This window comes from Schistocerca americana, chromosome 2 (assembly GCF_021461395.2).
Source record: "Schistocerca americana isolate TAMUIC-IGC-003095 chromosome 2, iqSchAmer2.1, whole genome shotgun sequence".
Classification (NCBI taxonomy): domain Eukaryota; kingdom Metazoa; phylum Arthropoda; class Insecta; order Orthoptera; family Acrididae; genus Schistocerca; species Schistocerca americana.
Window position 1 is genome coordinate 522,096,623 of NC_060120.1, and position 19,298 is coordinate 522,115,920.

At 41.0% G+C, this 19,298-nt stretch overlaps 1 protein-coding gene across 1 annotated transcript in view; it reads right to left on the reverse strand.

Annotated features, from left to right (window-relative positions):
* Positions 1–19,298, reverse strand: part of LOC124595304 — a 103,051-nt gene that overhangs the window by 32,722 nt on the left and 51,031 nt on the right. Inside the window, exon 5 of the mRNA XM_047133991.1 lies at positions 3,313–3,488. Coding sequence (XP_046989947.1) covers positions 3,313–3,488 — 176 coding nt within the window. The remainder of the gene's footprint in view (positions 1–3,312; positions 3,489–19,298) is intronic.

Consider the following 19,298-nt stretch of genomic DNA (forward strand, 5'->3'; position numbering starts at 1 on the left):
CCTGATAGACCGCCAGACTTCGTCTTTGCATCATACCGATAGTAACCTATGTCACCACCTAAGCTCCTTCACCTGCAGCCATCCTTTGCCAGTAATTTATCGTGCCTACTCGTCTTCCTCAATGTTTTACCTCTCACGAGGAGCTCCATTTTTGCAGCTTCTTCACCACTGGCACTGCCAAATGATCCGTCGCCTCACTGCCACCTACAAAAAAACCGTGATCATCGTCGGCTCCATCGCAAGTGACATCCCCTGCTCTATTGTCAAAAATCATCGCCACCTCATCACTGTGTACGAAAGCACAGCCAGCATCTTGGCCAGTCCCAGTGATTCCAGCCATATTCGCCACCATTGCACTGATATCACACCCACCATAAGCTCCTGTTCATGTCCCTACCTACACTCAACTAGTCCTACTTATTATCCCATAAACAATATTCACACAGTTATAAGACAACATAAACTAAATAGAGCAGACAATGCCTCCACTTTTTTAAAAAAGAAAAAGATCAATTCACAGAAGATCTCAGTGACTCATAGACATGAAACAAATACATCCTCTCAATTATCGTCATCCAATCTACCCATGTCCTTCTAATTCGCCTACCCAAGCACTTAACATTCATGCTGCCCCAACATAGAAAGAAATTTCAGAACCAGAAAATACTTTCACAGGAAATCCGAATATATTCCCCAAACTCATAAATATCGTAAGTCATGCCTATGAAACTTACTATTATTACCAAAACCATGAGTCCCCACTTCCAATCCTACTCTGCAGACATCCTGCTTTTTGTTTCCATACACTGTCACCTCCCTATACCCACCTGCCAAGACTTACAGTCATGATGTAGAGTGTCAACTCTGAGGTCATGGTAGATGAGGACATGCAGGAAATCAAATAAAACGCCAACTTAGAAATACGAACCGGCATGCACATCCATAACAACTATGGACCCATCGGTTTTATCTGCGTTTTATCAGAAACCTCCAGCAGCATTGACCAACTAGTTAAAAGCAGAACATTCATTTACCTCCAACGCCATAAAGTAGAACCATCCAAAGTCCAGTTGCAAGCCATCCATTGCCTTGGGTGTCTTCACTACGATGAAACAACACAAATCAGTCTAAAAACCCACCGACCTGTCGACACTACAGGTCTAATAACCTACACGAAGACTGTCATAGCGTACAGACTATAATATACTCAGATTTGTAAACAACGTCCTCATAATTATCCGTTATATCGAACATCCCCATACCCTACAACAGTTGTCCCTATGTGCCCCAGCTGTATTCCACCTCAATGTGATCGCTGCCTTCTCCCACGAGCAGCTCGACAGTTTATTAACGTTAACTGGAGCTACTCAATTCCCTACACTACTTTCTAAATCTAAATGGCGCCACAAATACACAAATCCTTGATTCCAACATCTGCTTCAAGACAGCCCAAGACATCAACACTCTTACCCAACATAATACCCATGCTTTTATTCTGTCACATTACCTTTATGTCTCCCTATAACCTACAGTGGATCAATAACCACACACAGTAGCCATGCCAGATGTGGAGTAGAAACTGCAAACACCCCGAACCAGCTACATGGCCTCTACAATAATTCTGCTGAAAACTTTATTCTAAACATGTATTTTACCTTCTCAACACTCAACTGTGCAGTGTTTGTATCTTTACGACTTATTCTACCCCATTCAATTTACTCGCTGTCATAGATTAACCTTCTGCATCTATGTTATTTTTACTGACTTATACATACAGCACTCCCATGCTGAACTTAAATGGGCCCCTCAGTTAATCACTTGCCTTCTGCGGTATATAGTTTGCTTCCTCGACGCAAAAATCCCCAAAATGACATTTCTGCCAACGTCCCCAGAAACATAATTGATAAGTCATCTGATTGGAAGCGATACCAACACCAGTCCAGCTTCAGTCCTAATCTACACTTCTCACATTCATAGCCATCTCGCAACAACAGAACTAAAATAATCCAATAACATCACCAAAAAATCTGGAGCACCTTCTGGGAGCTTACGCATATCCAAACAGCAAGCTACCTCCACACAACGAAGGTATCTCCAACACCACATCCTTCCTACAGATAAGCTTGACCGAAGCTGCAACCACACACACACACACACACACACACACACACACACACACACAGCCGCCCCATGCATCCAACTGACTTCAGTGAATCCTGCAAGCCTAACGCTCCTTCTCCTGCACCCATGACTGGTACACAACAACACCCACCCCCCTCCTCCCTCCTCCAGAAATTACACAGAAACGTCCATAATATGCTTAATGCAAAAAGACGCCTCGACTATAGTTAGACATGCTATAAACTAAATGCCACACTACTCACAGATTCAAGTAACTGTTGGAAAGCTTGCCAACGACATACCAGCCGCAATCCTCCCCATTCCACCAACATCCACTCTGTAATCAACTCCTCCATGATAGCCTATGTAAAGTAAAACTTCTCGGGCCTCACGTGCTACTCACCTTCCACGACAATCCTGACTTGGCTATTCCATGACCTCATATGTCCACCACTGGAGAGACACATACGCTGTCCCTCTCTCTCCAAGCCTGCAGCATTTACGCCCTATGCAATGAAATGATTTAAACACACCAGTCCAAATTGAGATGTTAAAACCACGTCTCCCCACTTCTGTCAACATCCCATTGTTTGTTTCATCCTCATCGTTTCATAGCTTTTCACTTCGTTTATTGAGATTAACATGACTCGCGGACTCTACTCCTCGCCGAAACGATGACATTGGTCCAGAGGCATTAATGTACGATATTAGCATGAATCTCATATATGGGCAGCTATTTACTATGTTGCGTTCGTTGTGACGACAAATTTAGTTTTTGTGTCAGGTACCGGATGTGTTTCCAAGTTATCGTTGTTGCCACAAATTATGAAACGTTAGGTAATATCTGGAAAAAAACAGTATTTCCTCTGGTCCAAGAATTAACACTGTTCATTGTAACGGTTTGGTCTGCTCATCTGGTGCGTAATATGAGGGAGATTTAAAGATAGAAGACAAACCTAAAAGCAGAAGATAAATTTGATCCGTAAAACTTGTAAATTATTAGTTGACGTAACCGTCTCATTCATTACTGTCTATCTACCAGTGCTCTCTTACTCTGTCCTCGATTAAATGATCTCAGTGATCTCAGTTGTTTGTATAAGAGTAAAGACTACGCTACTGGCAAAGAAACGAAATAAACATTTATGAATCACAGTGAGTTTGAAAAAGGTTTGAATGTGCGCTGGTTTATACCTGAGAATATACTTTCCAGAACTATTCTTGTCCTCTTCAATCTTGTAATTCACTGTCTGGTCGATGACGAATTGCGTATCTTGTACCCAGCCTCTTAATTTTGTGTGCAACATGTCTCTCACACGTTTTATGTTCTTAATCCATCCAGGAAGTAGTTCATCACTCATATGGTTACCCTGAGACACATGAAAAACAGTTCAGATTTCTTCCATTACATTCACAAGCAACAGCCAATCAAAATTTCCACTTCTAGGTACGGCTGTTATACAGCATTTAAATTATTAGTGAAGCAGGACTACGTACGTCTCTAGCGATATTTCAGGAGATACACACAAATCTTAACCTATAGCGCCAGGTAAGAGAGTTGTAGATATTTCTAAATAGTTACATTATAAACATTTTAAAGCACGAATGCATGTTCTCGTGGCAGTATGAATGATATATTCTGGGGGATGCCAACGGCGTCACGTTGCAACATGTGTGTGCCCACCTGAAGCGACTGGAAGTCTACGAGGATTTTGTTCTGATTTTTGAATGATTTTCGAAAAGAGGTATCGTCAACATATCACGGTTTATGGAAGACTTCGAGGAACGTGCTTTGGAGTCGGCGCCTTTGAAACCAGCCTGTTTCTTTAGATATGTTGACGATACTTTTGTTGTTTGGCCTTATGGTAAGGAGAATTTGAGTGCTTTTCTAGAATATCTGAACTCGATCCACCGGAACATTCGTTTTACGATGGAGGTGGAAGAGAATGGTTGCCTTTCTTTTCTTGACGTGTTTGTTAGGAGGAGGGATGATGGATCACTGGAACATGCAGTCTACAGGAAAAGTACTCACATCGACTTGTACTTACAGGCAAATGGTTCTCACCATCCGGCTCAGTGTGAAGGGGTACTTCGTACCTTGGTACACAGGGCACATGTCGTTTCTGACGCTGAGACTTTGCCAGCTGAGCTGTCCAATTTTGAAGTTACGTTTCGTCAAAATGGTTATAGTGATAAACAGACTGAACGTGCGTTGCGCTATCGACCAACTGTACATCGGATCCACTGCCTTTTTGCCTTACATAGGAAACACTTCCAACAAGATGGGTCGTATTGTACGGAAATACGATGTGAAATGTGTTTTCCGACCTCCATCTAAAATTAGAGTGCTTTTGAGTTCTGTTAAGGATGATCCTGGTCTGCTAAGGCGTGTGTATATCGCATTCCTTGTAGCTGTGGCATGGTATATATCGGTCAAACTATCAGGACCATGGAGGACCGATGTACTGAGCATAATCGGCACACACGATTACAGCAGCCAAGTAGATCTGCTATTGCCGGACACTGCTTGGATACTGGTCACCCCATGTTATGTAATAACACCGACATACTGGCGTGCACGACCAGCTATTGGGACAGTGTTATTAAGGAGGCAGTTGAGAGTAAATTAGCGATCAACCTCGTTAACAGGGATGGACCGAAGTTTTAAATTTGCATGTACGTCGCCTGTCCGTTGCAGTTTGCCTTGAAGATTGCGGGGTGTTCTCCCGCCGAAATATCGGTGGTCGCTGGAAGTGTTACCCGGCTGAATTCCCGGAAGTTATTTGAAAGTTGTATACACCAGGAGAAGCTCAGGTCTCAAGGCGAATAGTGTTTTTCGATTTATTGGGAGAATTTTAGGTAAGTGTAACGCATCTATCAAGGTGACTCCGTATAGAAGACCTGTGTGACCAATTCCTCGAGTACTGCTCGTGTGTTAGGGATCCAGACCTGACAGGGTTAAAGCAACACGTAGAAGCAATTCAGAGGCTTACTGCTAGATTTGTTGCTGGAAGGTGTACTAAACATGCAAGCTTTACGGAAGAGAAGATGACATACTTTCTACAAACGCTTTTGAGGAACGTGAAATATGAAATAGGCTCTGTTCCAAAATATTCCGAGAGAACCTTCGGATGTCAGTGACTTGCTGCCACAATATTTCGGAGAAGAGCTGTATTGAACTGTATACTAGCGGAAGTACACTGAACTGTCCCATTTAAAAATCCACTGGCGCTTGAATGGTGCACTGGGCACGGGTTACTTGAGGGCGTGCACTTTTACTGCAATCTGCGAGCTGCTGAGAGCACACTCTGCGGTAGAAACTCGTCTCTTCCTTGTTATCGGACAACGACTCCAGCGCCATTCACAAAGAGCATTAAAACTCCCTGTACTGGCCGATCGAGTGCAACAGCCATCGACATCCATCGCACAAAGTGACAATACAATGCATGCATTTTTGCATGTTTGCATTCAAGGTTCTGGCGGTTACATCGGTTATTACTGTATTAGCATGGTTGATCTTGTGCTTACATTGACGCCTGGTCTTGAAATGTCAATCAATTAAATTTGTTGCTCAGACAAATGTATTCCAGAAGAAACATTACTCATTGCTTGAGTGATAAGTAGGGGATTGTGGTATCTTTCTAGAGGTATCGTTTGAGCCTGGTTCTCGAAAATTTGTTAGTAGACTTCCTCTGGAGGTTTTCGTTTACCTTCTAAAGTCTACTAGTTCAGTCCCTCCAACATCTCAGTGACACCCTTCCGTGGGTCAAACAAGCCTATGACCATCCGTGCAGCCCTTCTTTGTATATGTTCAATATTTTCTGCTAGTCCTATTTTGTACAAGTCCTTCGAACTTAATAAATATTCTGAGATGGGACACGAAGTGATTTGTAAGTGATATTCTGTGTAGGATGATTGCATTTGATAAATTTAGGCAACATTGTCCGCGGGGCGCAGGGATCTGGTGCTAACTTTGATAAAAATAACAGTCGAGCTCGCAATAACATTTATTTGTTACTACTAGTCTCGGCTTATGTTGAAGCCATCCTCAGACTTCTTGTGTACCCTACGGCTGTTGCTGGCGGCTCCTCGGTTTTTCAAGTGATAATCACTGTGTACGATCGTTTCATCATGCGAAAACCGAGGAACCGCCAGCAACAGCCGTAAGGGGCCCAAAAAATTTGAGGATGGCTTTAACATAAGCCGCCCACTAGCTCCGCAGTTGCTGAAGCCATTCAATGTACATATTTTGAAATAAAGAAAATTATATACTTACGTTATACGAGGTATTATTTTTGGTGGGTGACTGGAATTCGGTAGTCAGAAAAGGAAGAGAAGAAAAAGTGGCAGCGCGGAAAGAATGAAATGGGAAGCACTCTGGTAGATTGAAATTTTCACTGTGGAAATTTTCACAGTGTGCGCTGATATGAAACTTCCTGGCAGATAAAAACTGTGTGCTGGACCGACACTCGAACTCGGGACCTTTGCCTTTCGCAGGTAAGTACTCTACTATCTGAGTAGACCCTCCTCTTAGCTTTGCTTCCACCAGTACCTCGTTTCCTACCTTCCAAACTTCACCAGGCTGTTGTAAAGCCATATCTCCGCAATAGTCTTTCTTCCAGGTGTGCTACTACAGCACGTTTCGCAGGAGAGCTTCTGTGAAGCATGGAAGGTAGGGAACGAGGTACTGGCGGAAGTAAAGCTGCGAGGAGGGGCCTTGAGTAGTGCATGGGCAGCTCACGTAATAGAACACTTGCTCTCTGAAGACAAAGGTCCCGAGTTCGTGTCTCCATCCGGCACACAGTTTTAATCTGCCAGGCAGTTTCATCCTGATAATATGTTGCACAGAACATAATTTAATCCTCGATAATACTTGGATTAAGAATCATGAAAGGAAGTTCTGTACGCAGAAGAGACTTGCAGGCACTGCAAAGTTTCACATCCAATAAATAATGCTAAGATAAGGACTTATAAACCAGATCTCCAACAGGGAAGATGTGGACTCCGATCATAATTTATTGGTTTTGAACTGCAGACTGAAGTTGGAGAAATCTGAAAAAGGTAGGAAATTAAGGAGATGGGACCTTGGTAAAACGAAGCAACCGGAGGCTGGCATCTCATTGACTGGAATAGAGTTGTCTTCAGTAATGGTTTCCTCTTAGAAATGAACGCCGTTGACCAGCGAACCGCGTCTGGAGACATTCCAGGCTGCTGTGGGATACCAATCTGCCTGTCGCTCGTCGTGTGACCGGACGACAAGGAGTGATGGTCTGGTGTGTGATTTCTTTGCAGAGCAGTATCCCTTTCGTTGTCGTCCACGGCACAATTACATTTTGGTGCCCTTCGTGGCAAGTCATCATGGGTTATATTTCAGCAAGATAACTCCCTCCCTAACACAGCGAAAGTTTCTACTGCTTTTCTGCGTGCTTGCCAAGCCGTACCCTGACCAACAAATTCACCCGATCTCTCCCCAATTGAGAACGTTGGGAGCTTTATAGGCTGGACCTTTGAAACATCTCGGGATTTTGAAGATCTAACGCGCTAACTGCACAGAATTTGACACAGAGGATATTTCACAAGTCTGTCAATAAATGCGAAGCCGAATAGCTGCTTGTTTAGGGGCCAGAGTTAGTGCAACACGTTACTGACTTGCTCGGTGTGTAAAGTTCTTTCTCTTGAATCGTTTATCCAACTTTTATGAAACTGTAGTCATATGGTCGCCTCCACATGTACGTTACGTCTACCGATTTCCGTCCCATTCGAGTAATTCGTTCGTTGAGCGCCGTTTTTCTTTGTCTTAGTATGTATAGAAGGTGATTCTTATTGTCACTAAGAAATCTCTGAAAGGATGTAGATGACACTGAGTCAAGTAATTTAAGATAGACATATTGGGCCTCAGAAGTCGGGAAATGTGGGTGACAGATGTTGAACATTTGACACCACCAGGTGTCGTACGTCGTCGCACGTACAGCGGTTGGGCTTGTCTATCTTATCCTCCTCGGCAGGGGGCAGTGCCACATATCGCTTCAGTAGTCTAGTCTGTTTTCGTTTTTGCTTTATCCGATGTGATGTGGTAGTGCTGGTGGTAGTGGTAATGCAAGACTCCGACGAATCGGTTTACATTTACGGTAAACGGATAGTCTACCGGAGTGATGTCGATCACTGTCCCCTACCAGCGAGAACAGTATGGACAATCCCAACAGCTACAAGTGCGGCGAGGTACGTCATCTGATGATGTCACATGTTCAACGGCTGTCATCCACTTTTAGGATATTTCCCGATATTTTCACCTCCGTGTGTCTTAAATTGATTGCGATAGAGTCACAATATAGAAAGGGAAGAGGGAGCAGATGAAGATAAAGTGGGAGATATGGTAATTAGAGAGTAATTTCACATCACACTAAAAGACAAGGCCCTTAAAGTAGACGGCATTTTTCCAGAATATCTGAGAATCTTGCGAGAGCCAATCAGGAAAAAATTATTATACCTGGTGTTCATGATGTATGACACAGGCAAAATATGGAAGAATATGATAATTCCATTTACTAAGATGGTTGGTGTTGAGAAGTTTAAATACTACCAACCCATAATTTACGTTTGGAAAATACTGACATGAATTATTTACGGTGAAACAGAAAACTCTTAGACGAAGACCTCGGGGAAGTACTTGTTGGATTCTGGAGAAATGTAGAAATCCGCGAAGTAATATTCAATCTATGACTTATCTTCGAAGATAGGTTGAAGAAAGGCAAAACAACATTAACAGCGCTTGTAGATTTGAAGAAAACTTTTGATGATTTGGACTTGACTAAAACTTTCAAATTTTAAAGTAGCAGGAGTAAAATACGGAGACCAATAGATTATTTACAGTTTTCACAGAAAACAAATTGAAATTAAAAATCTCGAAGGAAATAAAGTGAAGAATTAATTGATAAGGGAGTGAAACAGTGGTGTATGACACCCACGGTGACATTCAGTCTGTATGTTGAGAAACTAGTGAAGGAAACCAAAGAGAAATTTTGAAAGAGAATTGAAGTTCAGGAAGAAGACATAACAAGTGAAGGAAATTGAAGTGAAATTTTGAAAGAGAACTGAAGTTCAGGAAGAACACATAAGAACTATTGCAGTTTGCTGATGGCACCGTACTTCTGTCGGTGACTCCTAAGAACTTGGAAGAGTAGTTCAGCGTATTGGGTTGTGTCTTGGAAAGAGATTGGGAGGTGAACATTAGTAAAAGTGAAATAAGGGTAATGGAATGCTGTCGAAGTAAAAATGCTGTCGAAGTAAATCAGGTGATGTTGAGGGAATTAGATTGTGAAATGAGAAACTAAAAGTAGAACATGTGTTTCGTTATTTGGACAGGAAAGTAACTGATGACAGCCGAACTATGGAAGGTATAAAACGCAGGATCAACAGCATGAAATGTTTTTTGAAAATGCGGTATTTGTTATCATCTAATCTAAACCTAAGGATTAGGAAATACTTTCTAAAGGTATTTTTCTGGAGTGTAACCTTGTACGGACCTTGTGCGGACAAGAAGTAGGTAGAAGTTTTTGAAATGCCGTGATGTACAGGATGTTCTGCCGGCCGGAGTGGCCGAGCGCTTCTAGGCGCTTCAGTCTGGAACCGCGCAACCGCTACGGTCGCAGGTTCGAATCCTGCCTCAGGCATGGATGTGTGTGATGTCCTTAGGTTAGTTCTAAGTTCTAGGGGACTGATGACCTCAGATGTTAAGTCCTATGGTGCTCAGAGCCATTTGAACCATTTTTGAACAGGATGTTTCTAAATTTCCATAACAAATTTCTAGGAGTTGTAAAGAGCAGTACAATTCTGAAAAGGAATCCATGTCCGGAAACGTGCTGTTTTCGTGCTACAGCCATCTGAAAACATGTCTGCTAGGTAAGTATGCAACAGGGTAGTCGTCGTAGGGAGTGGTAACGTCGGATCGGCTGATGTCATATGACGACTGTCCTACCTCTCTGACCTGGTTCGAGCCTGATTCACATCCCTGTGAGTGTTAGAGCGACATCGCTGAGTACAGGTTTGAAGAATACACCGACACGAGCCTTGTGAATGATGCAGCTCATGGTAATTGAAGAGCTGCTTGTCGCCTTTATCGAGATCATTCTCCACAACATAAGACTCTATCGCATACTCACAATTCGGGAAATGGTATCTTCACTGCCAGCAGGAGTGACCGTGGTGCTCCAAGAAGACGCCGCGCATTACGCTGAAGAGAACACGAGCGATTTTTTTGGCTATTAATGGCTGGAACTGTAAATCAATTTATGTAAGGCGTTACGCTTAATCAGTCACTTGTAAAGGTGGTCACATTACCAACATGTTCCCACACAGCTGTAGCACGGACACTGTACGTTTGCGGACATGGGTCTCAGTTGACAATAGTGCCCACTGACTCCCCTCTACAAGTCTTAAAGTTTGTAACGGGAATTTTCGAACACACTGTAGCTGAATACTGAACATCAGATTGGTAAATGAAACGCTAAATAATTAAGAACGGGGAAAGAGAAAATTAGGGACAAATACACCGAAAGAAGTAATGTTTTTGTAGGATATACCTTGACGCATCAAGGAATTTATCGATTTGGCAAATGGATCGAAGTGCAGGGTGCGGCGGGAGGGGAAACTTGTAGACAGAGAGACAAAGATTTGAATAGTGAAAGCAGGTTCAGATGGATGTACGACGCACTAGGTATGAAGGGATGAAGAGGACCGGACAGGATAGAGTAGCAAGGAGGGCTGAGTCAAATCAGTTTTCATACTGAAGATCTCAACAACAACAAGAGATGAAAAAAATTTGCGCACATTTAATTGACTGTATCATTGTTATGAATAAATTGCAAATTGAGGAAAATCACTGTAAAGATTGAAAATAAATCAAAATCTATATCTTATTTTACAAATCAGCTAGCGCACATTTTATTTGCTCCTCGTAAGTTATTAAAAGTGTACACATTACTAATTGGAAACACAAGGAAAGGGCTGCAAATACGTGTTGAGAACATATTCCTTCCCAATAATTTTGTTTTTATTACAAATTTAATTTTAAATTCCATGCTTTGAGCGAAGCAAACCCATTACTTATGTCTCTAAAGCCAAATTCAGCATCTGTGTATTATTCTACCGAAAACATAACTTGCATTTGACAGCCTTTTTCACCTATACCCGCCTTTAAGTGGTTTTTAATCATCTTTAATTTTCTGAAACTCCGTTGAGAAGATCTTGTAACCTAAACAAACAAAAAAAGACAGAAAGTAGGAGAAACCTCTTCAAAATATCGAAATGTGCAGTATGTTAATGTTCTTCCAGCTATTATTACTGCAATTTGAAAGATACTACTTCATTAACTACCTCAGCTTTGTCTATATTTCTTCTGTATTTGATACCAAAATCTGCTGCATGTTACACGGTTGTGACTGAAGACGTTGCTACATGGCAATTAAAGTGAGATGAAATGGTAGTTTATATGTGAGAGCTGTTTCCCACATCACTTATTATTCTACCGAATAATCTGAAGCATTCTAGCTTAAACAGTTTCAGTCCAGTCCCCAGTTAGCATAATATTTGCTTCAGTGGGCAATTTTCAGCCTTTGGGTTCCTACAACACCGTTGCGGAATTGATCATGTGCTAACTGCATGGTCGACGGCTGTATGAAGCAAGTGCACTGTTGACACATAACTCACGTGACGTTTGTTGCGCAGAGGTCACTTCTTTATGATGCTACTTGGACGAAATGGTGCGGTGACAGCAGGATGCGTTTACTGTCTGGGGTCAATGGGGAGGCCTTTTCTTACTTACCACAGTAGTACAAATTAACACGGCAACTAGCTCCGCAGATGAGGAAGAGATTGAAGAAGTATATCATGAGATAAAAATAAATTTCTCAGAGAATTAAAGGGGAAGAAATTTTAATTGTGATGGGGGACTGGTATTCAATAGTAGGAAAAGGATGAATAGTAGGTAAAAATGGATTGGGGAAAAGGAATGAAAGAGGAGGAATCCGCCTGGTAGAACTTAGTACAGAACATAATTTAATCGTCGCCAACACATGACTGAGTATAAAAAAATAAGATGGTATACGTGGAAAAGACTTGGAGACACCAGAAGGTTTCTGATTGATTATATAATGGCTACACAGAGATTTAGGAGCCAGGTTTTAAGTTGTAAGGCTCTTCCAGTGGCAGATTTGGACCCTGACCACTATTTATTGGTTATGAACTGGAAATAGGAAATTAAGGAGATGGGATACGGATAAGTTGAAAGAACAGAGGTTGTTGACAGTTTCAGACAGAGTGTTAGGCAAGCTTGACTAGTACACGGGAAAGCAATCTTTGGAAGGCTAATGGATAGCTTTACGAGATGAATTAATGATTGCAGCAGAGAGTCAAGTAGGTAAAAAGACGAAGTCCAATAGAAATAGTGAACTGAACTGATGAAAGAAGAAAATTTAAAAATGCAGCAAATGAAGATGGCAATAGGAAATACAAAGGTTTAAAAATAAGATTGACAGGAAGAGCAGAATTGATATGAAGAAATGGCTAGAGGGCAAACGTAGGGGTTTAGAAGCATATTTCACTTGGGAAAGACAGATAAAGCCTACATGAAAATTAAAGAAGCTTTTGGGGAAAGGAAAATGAAATCAAAAGATCGTGTCGCATTGTTGGCCGTGATGTCCCATTCGGGTTCGGCCGCCAAGCTCAGCTCTTATTTCAGTCGGCGCCACAACGGGCGACTTGCGGTCGATGATGAGGATGAAATGATTATGAGGGCAACAAAAGAACCCAGTCCCCGAGCGGAGAAAATCTCCAACCTGGCCTGGAATCGAACTCGGGCGCAGTTCATGGGAGGCAAGCACGTTACAACCCAGCTAAGCCGGCAGACTGTGGAAAGGAGAAGCAGCTGTATGAATATCAAGAGCTTATATGGTAAACCAGTCGTAACGAAAGAAGGGAAAGTGAAAAGTGGAAGGAGTATATAGAGCTCCTATACAAGGGAGATGAAAGCAATATTATAGAAAGAGGGTGGATGATATGGTACTGCGAGAAGAATTTGACAGACATCTGAAAGACATAAGTCAAAAAAGGGCCCGGGGTTAGACACATCCCATTAGAACTACTGATAGCCTTTGGATAGACAACCATCACAAAACTCTTCCACCTGGTGTGTAAGTTGTATGAGACAGGCGAAATACCCTCATACGTCAAAAAGAATGTAGTAATTCCAATTCCAATGAAAGCAGTTGCTGACAGGTGTGAAAATTATCAAACTATCAGTTTAATAAGTCGTGGTTGCAAAATGTTGGCAAGAATTCTTTACGAAAGAATTGAATAACTGATAGAAGCTGACCTCAGGGAAGATCAATTTGGATTCGGGAAAAGTGTAGGGAAACATGAGGCTCTACAGACCATACGATTTATCTTAGATGACAATATAAGGAAAGACCAAGCTACATTTATAGCATTTGTAGACTCAGAGAAATCTTTCGACGATGTTGAGTGGAATACTCTCTTTGTAATTCTGAAAGTAGCCGGGGGTAAAATATTTCGAGTGAAGGGCTATTTACAGCTTGTACAGAAGCCAGACGGCAGTTGTAAGAGTCGAGGAGTAGGAATGAGATTCAGTGGTAGAAAAGAGAGTGAGGCAGGTTTGAAGCCTACCCCAAATGTTATTCCATATGTACATTAAACAAGCAGTAAAGGAAATCAGAGAAAAATGTGGAATAGGAATTGAAGATTAGGGAGAGGAAATAAAAATTTCGAGTTTTGCCGACGGCACTGTAATTCTGTCGGAGAGAGCAAAGGATTTGAGAGAGCAGTTGAACGTAATGGAAATTGTCTTGGAAGGTGGGGGTAACATGAACATAAACAAAAGCAAAACAAAGGTAATGGAATATAGTAGAATTAAATCAGGTGATGCGAAGTGAACGAGATTAGGAAACGAGACACTTAAAGTAGTAGATCAGGTCTGCTATTTTGGCAGCAAAATAACTGATGATGGCTAAAGTAGAGAGGATATAAAATATAGACTGGCAATGGCAAGAAAAGCATCTCTGAAGAAGAGAAATTTGCTAACACCGAATATAGATTTAAGTGTCTTTTTTGAAGGTACTTGTATAGAGTGTAGCCATATATAGTAGAGAAACATGAGCAATAAACATTTCAGATAAAAAGAGAATCATACGAGGGTTGTCCAGAAAGTAAGTTCCGATCGGTCGCGAAATGGAAACCACTGGGAAAATCTGGTGAAGCTTTGTATAGATGTGTTGGGCAGTGTCTGTACTGCCCGTCGATTGTGTCGCGTCGCTCTTTTCAGTTTTGAGTGAACAGTGAGCATGCAAAGATGCGTAGGGAATAGCGTCTCCCGCCAAGTATGAGTTCCTGGTTAGAGATTTCGCCTATGTCATCCACCTCGCGTAACACAACTGTCGAGCTGTTTCTTCTTCATGCCAATTCTCGGCCGCACACTGCAGGCACAATGAAGACGCTCCTGCAGCGTTTCCGACGAGATGTGTTTGATCACCCACAATGCAGTCCGTAATTGGCTACCCCTGAGTCTCATCTCTGCTCACAAGAACCGCTGGCTATGAAGACAAAATTTTTCCACAGACAACGAGCCGCAGACCAGTGCAGATAATTGGCCTAAAGCACGGGCGGCTGCTTTCTATGATGAGGATATTGAAATTTGATGTAACACTACGACAATACTCGAAGTTGGAGCTGCGAATATGTAGAGAAGTAGGTGGAAGGTGTACCTAACTGTTGTAAATAAAACGTTTCTGGTTTTCGTTGTGGTTTCCATTTCGCGACCGATCGGAACTTACTTTCTGGACAACCCTCGTAGCTTGCGAAATCTGTGCCTCAGAAGAATGGTGAATATTAGATGGGTCGATCATGTAACTGAAGATGAGATACTGAACAGAATTCGGAAGGAGAGAAATTTGTGGCACAACTTGGCCAAAGAAGGGGATCGGTTGATAGGACACATTCTGAGACGTCAATGGATCACCAACTTAGTATTAGAGGGATGTGTCGGGGATAAATATCTTAGGGGAGGCCAAGAGAGGCATATAGTAAGGAGAATCAGAAATGCGTAGGTTTCAATAGTTACTGGGAGATGAGGAGGCTCGCACAGAATAGAGTAGTGTGGAGAGCTGCACCAAACCAGTACTTGGACTAAAGACCAAAACAACAACAAGAACAGCAGCAACAACAACGGTTTTGAGCATTAATTACCTTTGAGGTTGGACGTAGCGAGTTGACTTTAGTCAAGAAGGCCTTTAAAACGGATAAGACGTCAGTATCAACACGTCATTGAGTTTGGACCAGGTTACTGCAGAATGAGCTGGAATGTAGCCACTGTACGTGATTGCTGGCAACGGTGGTGACGAAAGCGCACAGTTCTGCCTCTGTGTCAGTGATGACCGTCTGTTGGTAAGAGAAAGGCTACCTGAGGGCCTGGAAGCCACCTTTCTGAATGCCAGGCACAGCGAAACTACACCTGCAGCTATTATCTAGGGTGCCATTACATATGACACCAGAAGCACTCTCTCATTATCCCATACACCCTCACGAAACATTTGTATGTCAGTCTCGTGATTAGACATGTTGTGCTGCCATTCATGAACAGCATTCCAGGGGTGTTTTCAACACGATAACGCTCCCTCACATAGTTAGTTAGTTACGTGTTCCATTCATCAATAACACGGAAAACCGTTATGATGCGGAATGTGTCAAATGCACAAGAAATTCGCACAGGAAACAAGTTTTTTTTCTTTTCTTTGTTTACATTATAGTGTTATACCTAAATATTTCTATTATCTATCCCATTCCTTTAAATTGCACAAGATGCATACATTATATCTCCAGATTTATTTACTCATATTCAAGAAATCATCTATAGTATAGAAGGAGTTGTCAAGGAGGTATGCATTCAATTAGTTTTTGAAACTATTACGGCTGTCTGTCAGACATTTTATTTCATCTGTTAATTTATCAAAAAGTTTTATAGCCGCATATTTCACCCCTTTCTGTGTCAAATATAGGTTATGTAAAGGATAGTGTAGGTCTTTCTTTTTTCTGGTATTGTAACCAAGAATGTCGCTGTTTATTTTAAACTGGTCCATGTTGCTGAGAAAAAATTTCATTACTGAGTAAATGTACTGTGAAGAAGTTGTAAGAATTCCTAACCTTTTGAACAGATGCCTACACGATGTACGACTATGAACCCCACACATTATTCTAACTACTTTCTTTTGAGCAGTGAATACCTTTTGCCTAAGTGTTGAGTTGCCCCAGAATATAGTTCCGTATGACATCAGAGAGTGGAAGTATGCAAAGTATGTTAGCTTACTAATTTCTACATCCTCAGAATTGGCAATTATTCTGATTGAAAAAGTTGTTGAACCTAGTCGCTTTAGCAGATCCAAAATATGAATTTTCCAATTAAAATTCTCATCTATATGTACACCCAAAAACGTAGTATGCTCTACTCTGGCAGCTGACTTCTTTTGATGTGTTATGTTCTTTGAAGGAATTATACTTTTTGCAACAGAAAATTGGATGTAATGTGTTTTTTCAAAGTTCAGAGCAAGTCCAGAAAACCAATCAATAACTATTCCAAAGACATTTGTATAATTTTCTATCGGACTTTCTTTTACTGGATTAATAATTATGCTTGTATCATCAGCAAACAGTGTCAGATCAGCATCTTGTTTCACATAAGATGGGAGGTCATTCACATATATCAAGAACAGGAGGGGACCCCTGATCGAACCTTGTGGAACACCTCATGTAATTTCACCAAAGTTAGATGAAGTGGCAAACTCCTTTGAATCACTTAAGCATGTAAAGAGACCTTTTGCTTCTTATTCTGTAGATATGACTTAAACCACTCATATGCTGTTCCATTGACACCATAGAATTGTAATTTATCTAACATAATGTCATGGTGTGCACAATCAAATGCTCTGGATAAGTCACAGAATATTCCTACTGGTGATATTTTACTATTTAAAGACTCTACTATGTGGACAGTGAAATTGTATATTGCTGTCTCAGTGGAACAGTACTTCTGAAATCTGAACTGTGATTTACTAAGCATCTCATTACTATTGAGATGGCTAACCACTCTTGAGTACATTACTTTCTCAAAGATTTTGGAAAATGCTGTAAGCAAGGATACTGGCCAGTAAATATTGACATCTGGGGTTTCCCTCTTTTTATAGAGAGGCTTGACAATGGCATATTTTAACCTGTCTTGAAAAATGCCCTGAGTCAGTGATGCATTACATATGTGACTCAAAACATCAGCTGTAATTGTTCCACATAGTTTTAATAACTTGTTAGAGATATCATCTACTCCAACAGAACATTTATTTTTCAAAGATTTAGTAATTTTCGTTATTTCACAAGAGGTTGTTACATGAAACTTAATCTGACTAAACTTTTTCAACACTGACTCTTCCATGTACTGCCTGGCAATTTCTTTTGAACTATTTTCATCAATTTTTTCTCCTACACTTAAAAAGTGATTGTTAAATACATTGGCTACCTGTGTACTGTTGGTTAAGATGGTCTCATTCTCTTTAACAGTAATACTACCTATCCCGGTGGTTACTTTTCCTGTCTCCCTTCTAACAACATTCCGTACTGATTTGATTTTATTGCTGGAGTTGCTAATTTCTTCTCTAACATACATATTTCTTGATTTCCTTGTAACTTTTCTCAGTATGTTACAATAATTTTTATAGTGTACAACTACTTCTGGATCTTTACTATTTCTTGCTGTCTCATACAGTTTTTTTTTTGAAGACACTTTAATACCTGTAGTAATCCAAGGTTTCCTTGAAAAGTTTGTGGTGTTACAGTTAGTAATTTTCTTTGGAAAACCATGTTAAAAAGGGATACAAATTTATCAAGAAATATGCTGCATTTATCTTTAGCATTTGGCTCATTATATACATCTTCCCAGTTTACATTTCCTAAACTATCTCTAAAGTGATCTATAGATACCGGGTTGAGCACCCTCACACTTATACTTAATGGTTTCTGAAGTGTACAGCCTGTTAGGTTTTGGAAGTTAATCAGCTGTGCATCATGGTCAGATAATCCGTTTACCATAGGCAAAGTGTGTGCTTGTTCTAGATCCTCTTGCTGTACAAACACATTATCTATTAGAGTACTACTGTCCTGAGCTATACGTGTAGGGAAACTGATCACTGTTTCTAAGTTATATGTTGTTATAACACTTCTAGTTTACTTTTCCTATCAGAATTGCGTAGAAAGTTAACATTGAAATCACCACACTACTTCTTTTTGGCTGACAGACAGCATAATAGGGAATCAAACTTTTTTATGAAAGCTCCCAATCTCCTAGTGGAGACCTGTACACTGTTGCTAATATCAACACAACATTATCTAGCTGAAGTTCACAAGCACAAACCTCAAAGTGCTGATCAACACAAAATTAGCTTACTTCAACAGTTCTGTATTTATACCCTTGTTTTATAGAAATGGCAACTCCACCTTTATCCATACTAGATCTACAAGTGAAAGATGCCAAATTATACCCATTTATACTGACATTTTCCGTCCCTACAGTTACGTGATGCTCAGACAGACAAAGTATATCAATCTCATTCTTAGTTTTTAGATCATCTAAACACATTATCAGCTCATCTACTTTATTTTTTATTCCCCTGATATTTTGGTGAAGTAAGTTGATACCACCCTTAGCTTTATCCCTACTTGCTGTGTATGAAGTTTCTTTTCTTCTATTTTCCTTGATTGTTGTCTGTCTGGAAATTGGCTTTAACCTAAAAAACCTGTCTGCCTGGTCCCATAACCACAGGGATCACCCCTTGTGTGACTATGACCGTTAGTTTAACCCAACATTCTCTATGGAGTATCGACATGTGGCATTGGCCTGCTCGATCAGCAGATCTGTCCCCACCCGAGCACATATGTGTCATCATTGGACAATAACTCCAGCGTTATTCACAAATAGTGTTACCAGATCCCGTGTAAACCGACCAAGTACAACAGGCATGGTACTCCGCTGCACAACTAAAATCTGACACCTGTACAGCACAATGCATGCATGTTTGTGTATTTGCATTCAACATCCTATCGGTTACACTGGTTATTAATGTACCTGCATT